This window comes from Takifugu rubripes, chromosome 8 (genome assembly GCF_901000725.2).
Source record: "Takifugu rubripes chromosome 8, fTakRub1.2, whole genome shotgun sequence".
Classification (NCBI taxonomy): Eukaryota; Metazoa; Chordata; class Actinopteri; order Tetraodontiformes; family Tetraodontidae; genus Takifugu; species Takifugu rubripes.
Window position 1 is genome coordinate 17,334,162 of NC_042292.1, and position 10,751 is coordinate 17,344,912.

The 10,751-nt window shown below is 46.8% G+C and overlaps 3 protein-coding genes across 5 annotated transcripts; 1 reads left to right on the plus strand and 2 right to left on the minus strand.

Annotated features, from left to right (window-relative positions):
- Nucleotides 1-882: 882 nt before the first annotated feature.
- LOC101079370 (eukaryotic translation initiation factor 5A-1) lies at nt 883-5,250 on the plus strand. Its single transcript, XM_003966883.3, has 6 exons — nt 883-1,303; nt 2,595-2,767; nt 3,114-3,218; nt 3,449-3,580; nt 3,664-3,736; nt 4,614-5,250. Exons 2-5 carry the CDS (start codon nt 2,600-2,602, stop codon nt 3,724-3,726), a joined length of 468 nt encoding a protein of 155 aa, XP_003966932.1. The 5' UTR covers nt 883-1,303; nt 2,595-2,599; the 3' UTR covers nt 3,727-3,736; nt 4,614-5,250.
- On the minus strand, nt 5,251-7,966 carry gps2 (G protein pathway suppressor 2). Of its 3 annotated transcripts, XM_029840128.1 has the most exons (11): nt 7,869-7,962; nt 7,250-7,367; nt 7,059-7,168; nt 6,878-6,990; nt 6,733-6,812; nt 6,577-6,656; nt 6,306-6,477; nt 6,099-6,182; nt 5,945-6,021; nt 5,770-5,865; nt 5,251-5,679 (listed from the first exon to the last, which is right to left on the minus strand). In XM_029840128.1, exons 1-11 carry the CDS (start codon nt 7,911-7,913, stop codon nt 5,587-5,589), a joined length of 1,068 nt encoding a protein of 355 aa, XP_029695988.1. In that variant the 5' UTR covers nt 7,914-7,962; the 3' UTR covers nt 5,251-5,586. The 3 variants fall into 3 exon arrangements, with proteins under 3 accessions (XP_029695988.1, XP_029695986.1, XP_029695987.1); XM_029840126.1 differs by having other exon boundaries at nt 5,251-5,865; nt 7,869-7,966; XM_029840127.1 differs by having other exon boundaries at nt 5,251-5,865; nt 7,737-7,924.
- A 1,050-nt stretch (nt 7,967-9,016) lies between these two features.
- On the minus strand, nt 9,017-10,548 carry gabarapa (GABA(A) receptor-associated protein a). Its single transcript, XM_011606663.2, has 4 exons — nt 10,309-10,548; nt 9,484-9,562; nt 9,270-9,388; nt 9,017-9,194 (listed from the first exon to the last, which is right to left on the minus strand). Exons 1-4 carry the CDS (start codon nt 10,396-10,398, stop codon nt 9,114-9,116), a joined length of 369 nt encoding a protein of 122 aa, XP_011604965.1. The 5' UTR covers nt 10,399-10,548; the 3' UTR covers nt 9,017-9,113.
- Nucleotides 10,549-10,751: the final 203 nt, after the last annotated feature.

A 10,751-nucleotide genomic window follows, 5' to 3' on the forward strand; every position in this document is an offset into this window, starting at 1 on the left:
GAGGAAAAGCGAAGCGTCTATTCCATATATTTAACTGTATTTTTAACTACTGTCCTGGAGACATGAGGTCATCGGACTCCAGTTGCAGGAGTAAATTTAGCACGTCTCAGTGCCAACTTCAACCGAACCTGATCAGATCTCCAAACTTTAACTGATCAGCAGGCAGAAGGCAGAAGCTTGATAATGGAAGAAAAGGAAGCTGATAATGGAACAAGTGTGCAAAATGTCTTTGTCCGGGTTCCATGTGAATTCATCCCTTACGGTTGCTATGGAAGCCTGTCAACATGTGTCAACTGTGGGCAGGACGAGGCGTGGTGCACGGCTCAAAATAAGAGCTGCGTGGAGCGGAGGAACAGAGAAGTGCCGTCCCCGCTGTGGGAGAATGAAAAGCCGCGCATGCGCACGACGGACCCGTCTGTCAGGGTTCGCTTCATGGGCATTCATAAAAAAATCACAGCGCGTGAAGCTGGGCGCGAGCAGAAGGGAAATGATATAAAACATTCCTTTCAAAATAAAAGTATGGCGGCGTGATTATGATGGTTTTTTTGATTTATGCAAAAGTTATCAGAATTCATTTTAAATTCATATCATGCAAATAATATGGCTCAAGTCAAAATTTCTTAACCTTAAACACATTTTTGTTAACCTACTGAATACAGAAATCGCAAACTGTAACATTTCAACATTAGAGTGCAAAGAAAATACTGAAAATACTGAAAATTGTGTGTGTTTCCACTAAACATGAACTGGCTGGGAGGTTAATGTGAACAGCACATCCGACAAAGGTGCGGATCGTTAAGGTGAGTAGAAACAAGGATGATTCCAGGAGGTTCTGAAATATCAAGAGATTAAAAGTTGACTTTAATAGTCGCTGGTTTCAAAAATGATTTTATTGTGACAGCTCCAAAGGAAAACGACAAAGATAATCAATCATGTCGTGGAGCTTGAATGGGGGGGGGGGAGGCGGAGAATCCCATCACACAGACGTAGCTCGGCCTGTGGTTCTGCTCGGCCCGGTGGTTCCCGTCAGCAGTCGTGGATCTCTGCAGGAGCTCAACTGCGACCTGGCTCTCAGATTAGAAGCAGGCGAGAGGCGAGCGGTCGGAAATGAGAGCGGAATAAAGCCCTCAGCCGACCCATCAGTTCAAGGGGGGAGAGAATAAAAGGGACGACATCAGCAACAAGGAGGCATAACGGTAACAGACGAACCGTTAGCGCGGAATCGGGGAGCCAAAGAAGGGGGAGGAAACCACCGGCGAGAGGCTGCTGCATTTCTAACCAGAGGAGAGACGCCACCGGGAGGGTAGGTTTCTTTTCCGGGCTTCCAGCAGGTGTGTTTGTCCGAGCGGTCAACGTGTCTCCATGTCCGATTGAAGCCTTTTTTTTACGGTAAAATTCGCCCCCCCACAGCGGATCCACAACTACCGCAAACTCTCGGCAGCATCCTCCATCCTCCCCAAATCTGCTCCGAGTCAGTCGGGTACCGCTTCTGTCATCGTCCCCTCCCCTCACCACCACCACCGTCAGCCCGCAGACAGCTGCCGGAGCCGCCGCAGCCATCAGCTTAGTCATTACCGGGAGCGAGCGGGCCGAACCCGCTTCACAGACACACGGGTGCCCCCCCGGGGCCAAAGTCTGAAGGGTCCTCAACGGGCCTGAGGGTGACACCTGCCGACCTTGTGGTGGCGGTGGTGGTGGGGGGGGTTGTTTTTGTTGTTCATGACGGATTTAAAGCCCCGTCACTCGGGCCTCAGCATCCTCAGCGGGCCGCGGTACTAGGCCGCAACTAGCTTAGCCCAGAAACGGCACAAATACGCCGTTTTATCGCTCCGGGAGGCTGGTTTTTACCACCTGCCGGGCACGTTGACGCTCCGCGGTGGGCGCCCCTGTCCGGCTTTGATTAGCGGGACGTGAGTGCGGATTAGCGGCCCGGATTTGACCCGTTTTTTTTCTGTTGACCGACCTAATCGGACGACAACACGCACTTTTATCACGAATAAGTCGTGTTTAAAACGTTGGCCGTTGGCCGTTAGACTCTACTCGGGGCATGCTGAAGATCAGAAACCCCCCTGCTGAATAAAAGTTCATCTGGACGATGGGGGCCCGTTTTAAATCGGCAACTTGAGCTGCAGGTTAGCGCGGAATTCCCGATTTAACCTACAATTCGAAACCCCCCTCGCAGTTCTGGGTGCAGGGCAGGTCCGGGTTTGGTTCTGCCAACAGGTGCCATGTTTCTGTTGCTTAATTTAGCACCGCCGTGTTGCGTTCACGGCCTTGAGTCGTCGAGTGCAACTTCCTGCTCACAGGACCAGTTTTAACCGACATCACCTGCCGATATTTACATCCAGGCTATTGGGAGGTTCTGGGCTTCACAAGGTAGTTTCTGTGGTCCAGAATGGGAGGACATCTCTGTAGATGCCAGCAGTGGTTAAATGTTGTAACAATACAGAGTTGTTCAGCAGTATTATAGCTGGTAAATAAATAAATCCTTGGTGAGAGGTGCGATTGAGCTGGGATAATGTCACTGTCCCTCAGTTAGTCAGTGTTGCCGAAGCACAATCGCGCACGTTTTGGTTTTGTTGGCCTCTTCACAGCAAACATGGCAGATACAGACCTGGACTTCCAGACAGGCGATGCCGGGGCATCCTCCACCTACCCCATGCAGTGCTCTGCCCTGCGTAAGAACGGCTTCGTGCTGCTGAAAGGGCGACCCTGCAAGATCGTCGAGATGTCCACCTCCAAGACGGGCAAGCACGGCCACGCCAAGGTGGGTAAAGCAGACGGTTCGGTTCCGGATGCTGTTTGGAGGCTGGGTCGCAGTTCCTCAGTGTCTAAAATCAAAGAGCTTTGTCAGCTATGTAATTATTTTTTACAGATGCAATCAGGTTATTAATTTGTCGATAGAAGCGGTTTGAACAGCACTTTTCTAGATGTCTCTGACTTTTCCCATCGTCCCTCCCTGAATGACTGACTAGTCAAGATCGTCCCTCTTTGGATCTGAGTAGATAAACTTGAAACCAGCGACTGTTGTGTGGTCCCGTGTGGCTCCTCTTGCTGTTACAATCAACAAAAACGTCTTAAACGTTTGTAAATCATCCCTTTTTTCTGCGTAGGTGCACCTGGTTGGCATCGACATCTTCTCCGGGAAGAAGTATGAAGATATCTGCCCTTCAACCCACAACATGGATGTCCCCAACATCAAGAGGATGGACTACCAGGTGAGACCGCTCTCCTGGCTCCCACTTGTTCCTCTTTAAATGTGGCAGAAAAACCCGGCCTTTGTATTGCAAATGTTGGAAGTATGAAGTTTGGTTTGTTATCGAGACCCGAGGGGATCAGAGGTCACAGCTATGGGGGTCAGTGATAGAGATCTCATGCTTATGATGATCGTTAGCTAAATCGTGAACTCCTGACAGGCGCAATGTGACCATCTCACCTCCTCTTGTAGCTGATTGGAATCCAAGATGGCTACCTGTCCCTCCTCGATGACAACGGCGAGGTGAGGGAGGATCTGAAGATCCCTGACGGAGACCTGGGCAAAGAGATAGAGAACAAAAACGAAGCCGGGGAGGAGATTCTGGTCAGTGCCCGCTCAGATAAACCGAACCGCGTCGGAACACAGCAGATCTCGAACTAACCCAAACCCGCCTGGCGCTCTTTCAGATCACCGTTCTAAACGCAATGAACGAGGAAGCTGCGATCAGTGTCAAAACTTTGGGTAAATGAGCCACTGCAGGTAAATACAGCGCCGCGGCTGTGCCGACACCCCCCGCAGCATGTGTCCCGTCACTGAGCGCCCCCCCCAGCGATGCCATGCACACCACACGCACACTTTATTAATCAGCATTGGGCCCCCCGGGGTGGGACGGCATCGCCACCCCACAGGATCCATGGATTTTAGATTTTTACCTTCGGTATCGGAAAACAAAGGAAACAGAGTTGCCATTTGTTTTCTGTAGCGCTATTGTCAGCATGTATTGCAGCACTATAACATAAATGGAGGCTTGTTGTATTTTTGAGCACTGTTTACTTTTGATCTGCCTGTAGTTGTTGTTGTTGTTGTTGTTGTGTGTGAGACCGTTTCTGTCCTTCTTTCATTTTCGCACTGGAGAGCTTTAAAGGGAGTTTGACGCCGGCTGGACAAGAAAACGGAACCGCAAATGTAAAGGGCCAAATTTAACATGACTGCCCCACACTGTGTAATAACTTTATGTGATTTTTGATTAAATAAATACTTGAATGGGATTATTGTCACACGAAGACAAGCGACCGGACATCGAGAGATTACTGTAATACAAAGTGTTTTATATTGTTGGCCTGGTTTTGCTTGATCAGCAATGGCTCTGATGGGTCCCGACAGTAGCCTGAACATGTAACAGCCCTCTTTAGAGTTTTATTCTTGGTAAAACTGGACATTACTGAAAGTTAGCCTAGCAAGCTCGTTAGCGCAGTTTGTGTTGCACATTTATGGGCTGCACGGATCAGAACGGTGGGTCGTTGAATGCTGTCCACTCCTGATGCGTCTCGTTTTTATTCTTCCCCTCTTGCGCACCGGCCTCCTTCTGACTTTTCTTTCCTTTCTTTCTCTTCGTACTTTTGAAATTGTGTTTCAGGGTCAAACGGGATGCACTGGACCTGGGGACGAGGAGGGGATATTGCCTGGTCAATGCTTTTCTCCCTCTTTTCTTCATTTTTCTCATCTTGGGTTTTCATACTCGCTCCCCAACTCCATTTATTGGTCCTCCTTTGGGTTCTATTAGGAAAAGCACTAAAACAATTGAAAGTATCAAATGCTAAATAAATGTGTATGTGGACACCTGGTGGACACGCAGGTGTTAAAGTCTGAGTAGGCCTACAAATATTCTGCAGCTTCCTACGGTTATGGGAAAGAACGGTCATCGTACCACAACCGTTTTGTTTTTATATGTTCCCGTATTATGAAGGGCTTCAACTCGAGATCTGCATTTTTCTGTTGACATTAAAATTGCCTAAATCCTGTCCATTAAACAAAGGTTACCAACACGACGCTCCGCTCGGTCTGTTTGTCTTCAAAGAACATCCTGAGTTGTTAAAGTCCTTCCTCCATCCCATTCCTTTCGAAAGTTCTTTGCGAGGCCCCTCGGAGGGTCTCCAGGCAGGCTTTCTGGCAGTCCGCTTCAGGAGGCACGTTGTTCCGGTTTGGCACCTCTACTTCTCACATCGAGTCCAAACTGTGCAGAATGTCTCCAAAATAAAGACGACACAAAACTGTTGGATGTAGCGTTTGTGGTTTTATTCGAGGAACAAAGCTCGGACAGTGGCGGCGATGCTGCAGATTTAAAAACACCGAAGTCTCGTGAATGATTTAGGATTTTGTCAGGTTTTGACTGAGCGGAAACTTATGGCGTCTTTGTACAAGTTATTTACACAGTAGCGGAGCTAAAATAACATGACAAACTGTCTGTTTAGGCAAATGAACGTGGAACTGCAGCCTTCCGTAATACAGTAAAACCTTTACAGGAAATAAAATCCAGACGGTCACCCAGAAGGTTTCCTCAGAACCGAGTGAAGCTGAAAAATCCCATGGGCAGTGAAGGCGACTGCGAGTTACTTGCTGTGGGGATAGAACCTCTGACTGGTCTGGCTGTGGGCGAGGAAGCTGTGACGTGGAGCGCCCTGGGGAGAGCTCTGGAACGGGGACTGGGAGAGGGAAAACACCACCGTTAAGCTCGAGGTTTCAACCCTTCTCCTGAAAACGAAAAAACTCTGAGCTGTGTTTCGGCGAGTCACCTTTGCAGTCGGTATCTGGACCGCCATGGAAGGGGTGGGCAGCAGGCCAGAAGCAGAGGGATGGATAGCAGGAGGGGGCATCGGCCTTAACGCACCCTGTCGAACAATAACAACCAATCTGACGTCCTGAAACGTGAACGTTAAGATCGTATAGTTGTCCTAAAGTCTGTCTTACTGCATCAGTGAAGCCTGACTGCTGGTTGGCATGTTCCAGCTGCTTCTGGAGGGGAATCCCTGCTCCAGGAATGAATCCTTCGTGCAAAATAGGGAAGAACACGATCGTGTGACACGGAGCGGCCATGAGGATGATAAAAATGAGGTTAACTTACCCGGCTGGGATGTGAAGTGACCGTGCACGGGGTAGCCTGGCTGCTGATGGGGGAGGTACTGCATGGCCTGAAATGCAGATGCACCTGGTGGACAATAAAATCCAATTAGCTTCCCGAGCGGTTCAGCCTGGGGCAGCATTTCTGTCTAAAGCACACAAACGTCATTCTGAGAGGCCATCAAAATATACACGCACAAATGACTTTTACCTCTGATCTGAGAGCTGCTTGCAAAGCTAACAGGCACAGAGGGTCCAGGAGCATAGGTGGAGGGGTGCTGAGCCTGAGCTACACCATAGGACTCATGGACCGCCTGGCCTCCGCTGAACTGTCCGTGATCTGCTGACGCTGAACTGAACCCAGGCGTCTGGTAGTGACGCGCCTGAATGACAATTTTGATACCTTCAATCAACCGTGTCTGATCCTACACACCACTTTTCGAATGCATTTAATCCCAATTCACACTCCTCACGTTACTCACGGGAATTACTGCAGCTGGGAACAGCTGTTTGCTACGTTCTCCAAGCAGAGCACCGGGGCGGCTGTGGCTCACTGGGCTGCCTGAGAGAGAGAGAATGACATGGCTCACGTTCGCAGCGGTCGAAAACGGCGAGCGGAAGATTGGTGAGAAAAGTACCTTGAATGCTGAGCAGGTGCTGGCCAGAATGCATGGGCAGGCTGGAAGCGTAACTCGCCGATGTCAGCGTCGTAATATCGCTGGAAAAGACAAAAGAAATTGAAGCTGGTGCCACAGCGGTGGAGCTGAGTGATCTCCGGAGTACCTCTGCTCCTTTCTGCGCCGCTTCTCTTCTTCGTGAAGCACTTTCTTAAGCTGTAAAAACAGCTGATGCTTCTCCTCCTGCAGCCCCTGGAGTTTTTCACCCATTTTCATCACCTGGACATTAACAGTCAGCGATCCAATTGCAGCACACATGCCGACGGCTTTAGACTCAACATTGGCACCTGTTCTTTGGTTTCCTCTAGAGACATTCTCTCCTCGATTTCTTTTGTCCTCTTTCTTTCTTCCTCCTCTTTCATCTTCTGCTCCATCATTTTGTCCACTTCTTCCTCTTCTAAAAATGGAATCACATCGCGGTTCTTCAGCACAGGGACACAATAATCCATAAAGCATTTCTATGCATTCTACTCAGCACCTTGTCTCTTGCGCTCCCGCTCCCTCATGATGTGCTTGTGAAGGGCTCTGGCCATCGCGTTGGACAGCTTAGGTCTCTCCAACAGGGCGGGCATGGTGACAGGCAGCGGAGGGGCCAGCTGGCGAGGTTTCATAGATCAAAACAGCTATTAGAAGGTGATTCGAAGTAGCTACAATATCGTAAATAGCTTCATTACACATGAGTATCACATGGGGGTAATAAATGGGTGTAAAGGCCTCGTTGCTATTTGGCTAGTAGCTAACCTAGCTCTATTTGGTTACTCTTAAGGTCTGCTCTATTTGTAAATCCAGGCGTCGCCGATGCAATATGTTCCGTTTATACCACTGCGTGTAAATATTCAAACCTCTGGTAGCCGTTATAGCTCTAAACCTACGGGAAGGCAAAAGTTTAATCGAGTTAGCTAGCCGCTTAGCGCTTGCTGGAGCATTTTGAATCTTTTTAATGATGAAAGTGCAGGAAATCTTACTTTTGATGCTGTATGGGTCGTAAAAAGAGAACTTAAATGCCTTTCGAGTTAACAACGTTGTAGAAGGCTCGATATATAATCAAAGGCTAGCCGACCAAATCCCAAAACTTGGGTGGAAAAGTATAAACAGACCCGAGACGTCTTTTTGGTGGAACAGTGAGCTTCCGGTGCTGACATCCGCCCTGTCCTGCGTTAACATTGCATTGTGGGAAATGGAGTTGTTTTTTTCTGCTGGTGGGGCCCTGAAACGTAAACTCGTTATCCTATTTGCTCAAGCAGCGTATTTATACTTTGAGGGTTCCTTATCGGACGCAACACAACAGTCAACAGAAAACGCCATCTTGCGTCAAAGAGATTTTACTGTCGTTTTTCCTACATTAAAACAACATAAGATTAAATGTTTCTTGGCTACATAACACTGGCCGGAAGTATTTGTTGAGAGATATGAGGGTAATTTGTATGTTGAACAGATGGCAAATATTTAATGCAGGTTGCTATAAATCTATATTGCCATTTGACTACATCCAAATAAAACAGTTTTAATACTAACAGCAGTTTCATATATCCCGGGGCAAACATGACTGTATGAATTCAATAAAGACAACAAAAACGTGTTTTCTTCACATTTTTATCATGTACGGTCATGAGCAGAGAGAAAGAGTAATGCAGCTGTATACAGAGTTCAAATCTTTTTTTTAAAAAAAAGAAAAAACTTAAAAAAGGAGAAAATTGCACTCAGCTTTACAATACCTTTAGAAATCAAGCCATCTAGAATCAACAATAACAATAATCATAGTAGCAATTAACATATCTTTACCACTGAAAGCAGACGATGGTTTAGTCTGAATTCTATTACACTCCTTACTTAGGTCAGAGGTGTGGCAGCTGACGGGAGGATGGGATCGATTTACTTAACTTTGCTTAGGGAAAATTAAGCAGTTCCCCAGAATTCCAATGGAAAACATCTTTAAATGATTTCTTTTCTGCTTTGACCGCAACACACTTTTGTTCTCCTGCAGGCCAAGAAGACAAATATGGACGCTTCAGTGTTAAGAAGCATCAGAAATTGATGTATTTGGAAGGCTCTTCCCAAAGGTCTGGCCATAACTATACCCTCCTGTCAAAGAGGAAGTTATTTTTAGTATTTTCCTTAAATTATGATTATATATTACGCTAGTCCAATAACTGGCCGCAACTCAAGCTGCTAGTGAAAGATAGAGGGGAGAAAAATACAATTCAGACTGCAGATTCTTTTTGAAAAAATGGATATGAGAGGGAAGTGAAAGTGCATTTGACATATTTACTCTGGGAACTAAGCTGCTGAGCTTGATTTAATATTTAAATGAATGAACTTTAGAGGTCTCCAAAAAGATGGGATCAGATTTCCCTTTGGCTGCTCCCGTAAACGCTCTCATCACTGTAGGCGATGTAGAGGAAAAAGTCCTCTTCGTGATGCTCCTGAGAAAGACAGAAATGCGTTAGTGTGATTTCTAACAGCGAGCAGCGTGTCTGGGGAAAACCAACAGCGGGTACCTGGTACAACAGTCCCATGGTGGCTGAGGTGGGTGGAATGACGTTGTTTACAAAGAAGAAGAGAGCATCCTCAGCCCGTAAGTGGATTCTTTTTCGGATGAGGAAGTAAAACTGGCCCACTGATGATCAGATATTACAGTTATTTCTGTCGCATCGCAAATAAAACGCGTCCTTTTTTAATGGAATAGAACCGAGCTTTTAAAACTGCGCTTACCTGTCAGATCAGAGGGGACAAGGTATTTCTTCTTGTCAAGATCTCCTATTCTGGCTTTGGGAGCTTTTTCCACAATTACCTGAAAACACAGAAAAAGAGAAGTGAGCAAAATACAAAGAAGTTGAATTCAAAAGGGGGATTTTAGATGGCACTGAAATGAGAAATATTCAAAATCTAGCATCACCTGTGCTTTTCATCAGAAATGTAAAATCCGAAGGTTGCATTCTTGAGAAATAACTGTCTGATATCAGTAGATTAAGATATGAGAGGCCTTGTGCAAAATAAAATGCGGCTCAAATTCAGGAGATTCATGTCAAGAAAGCTCTCCTCGATGGAGCTCGTTTCGGCCTTTTAGGACCAAAATTTAGTGGAAATAATCTGAGAGCCACTTTGGCGTAAACAAGTGTCCTGTTCTGTTTGCACAACTATTCCAGGCTGCGCTGCTACCTACATCCACGTTCCTAATATAAGACCCTTTTTATCCACTCCTACTTCTTTCGCTGATATTTCTAAACGGGCAGTGCTGATTGATTAGTGTAGTACAGGATAAAACACTCGATATGTATTAGCTTAGCATAAATTAATACCCGGAAGGATTAGAAGAAGCTAGCGCTAGCTGGCCTGTTCTCTGCGCCCGACAGCATTTTTGTTAACCTCTAATGTTAGCCTTCTCAGCCGACTAGACCACCATGTAAGATTTGAGGGAAATAACTGATGACTGATATCGCACGATTACAACTCTTCACGACCTCTTAAACGTCGTTTCTGTTCGCCAGTTAAATGCCACCCATATACCGAGTCACCATGCTAATGTTGGCTACTTACTGGGACCCTGTCCGGATACTTCTTTCTTATTTTCTCTCCCTCTGATCGCCTTTTCTCGAAGGGGTGCTCTTCTTTGTACTGGAATTTCATCGTTATAGAGAGATGACGGACACCAAGTCGGTCACTCCGGGTAGCTGTGCGATGATGGAGTTTGCTCAAGAAAGGGCTCAAGTCGCTGACACACACGACACAAACAAACGATGCTAACTAGCCGCTAGCGCTCTACAGCTGTTTTCCTAGTGCGAATGCAGCGGAGTGATACAATAACATTGTGACGTAGTGTCGAGGCAAAATCGCACGGCAGGTTTTGTTCTGTTAATTTCAGCCTTTCACTAAAACTGGCACCTTTCTTTATAAACCGGTGGCTCTCGGCTAGGACGTATCTGCGCGGTTCCAATTCTTTCTGGTATTTTTCTTAGGGGGACTATTTTATTTTGATCAAC

Bases quoted from the DNA above. Each gene is read 5' to 3' on its own strand.
- LOC101079370 (XM_003966883.3), top strand. From the start codon at position 2,600: ATGGCAGATACAGACCTGGACTTCCAGACAGGCGATGCCGGGGCATCC. The intron at 2,768-3,113 runs GTGGGTAAAGCA...TTTTCTGCGTAG, and splicing joins GCAAGCACGGCCACGCCAAG to GTGCACCTGGTTGGCATCGA. The intron at 3,581-3,663 runs GTCAGTGCCCGC...GCGCTCTTTCAG, and splicing joins AAGCCGGGGAGGAGATTCTG to ATCACCGTTCTAAACGCAAT.
- gps2 (XM_029840126.1), bottom strand. From the start codon at position 7,913: ATGTCAGCACCGGAAGCTCACTGTTCCACCAAAAAGACGTCTCGG. The intron at 7,368-7,868 runs GTCTGTTTATAC...AAACCTCGCCAG, and splicing joins CCACCAAAAAGACGTCTCGG to CTGGCCCCTCCGCTGCCTGT. The intron at 7,169-7,249 runs GTGCTGAGTAGA...TTCCATTTTTAG, and splicing joins GCGGGAGCGCAAGAGACAAG to AAGAGGAAGAAGTGGACAAA.
- gabarapa (XM_011606663.2), bottom strand. From the start codon at position 10,398: ATGAAATTCCAGTACAAAGAAGAGCACCCCTTCGAGAAAAGGCGATCA. The intron at 9,389-9,483 runs GTAAGCGCAGTT...TCTGATCATCAG, and splicing joins TGTCCCCTCTGATCTGACAG to TGGGCCAGTTTTACTTCCTC. The intron at 9,195-9,269 runs GTACCCGCTGTT...TGTCTTTCTCAG, and splicing joins CCATGGGACTGTTGTACCAG to GAGCATCACGAAGAGGACTT.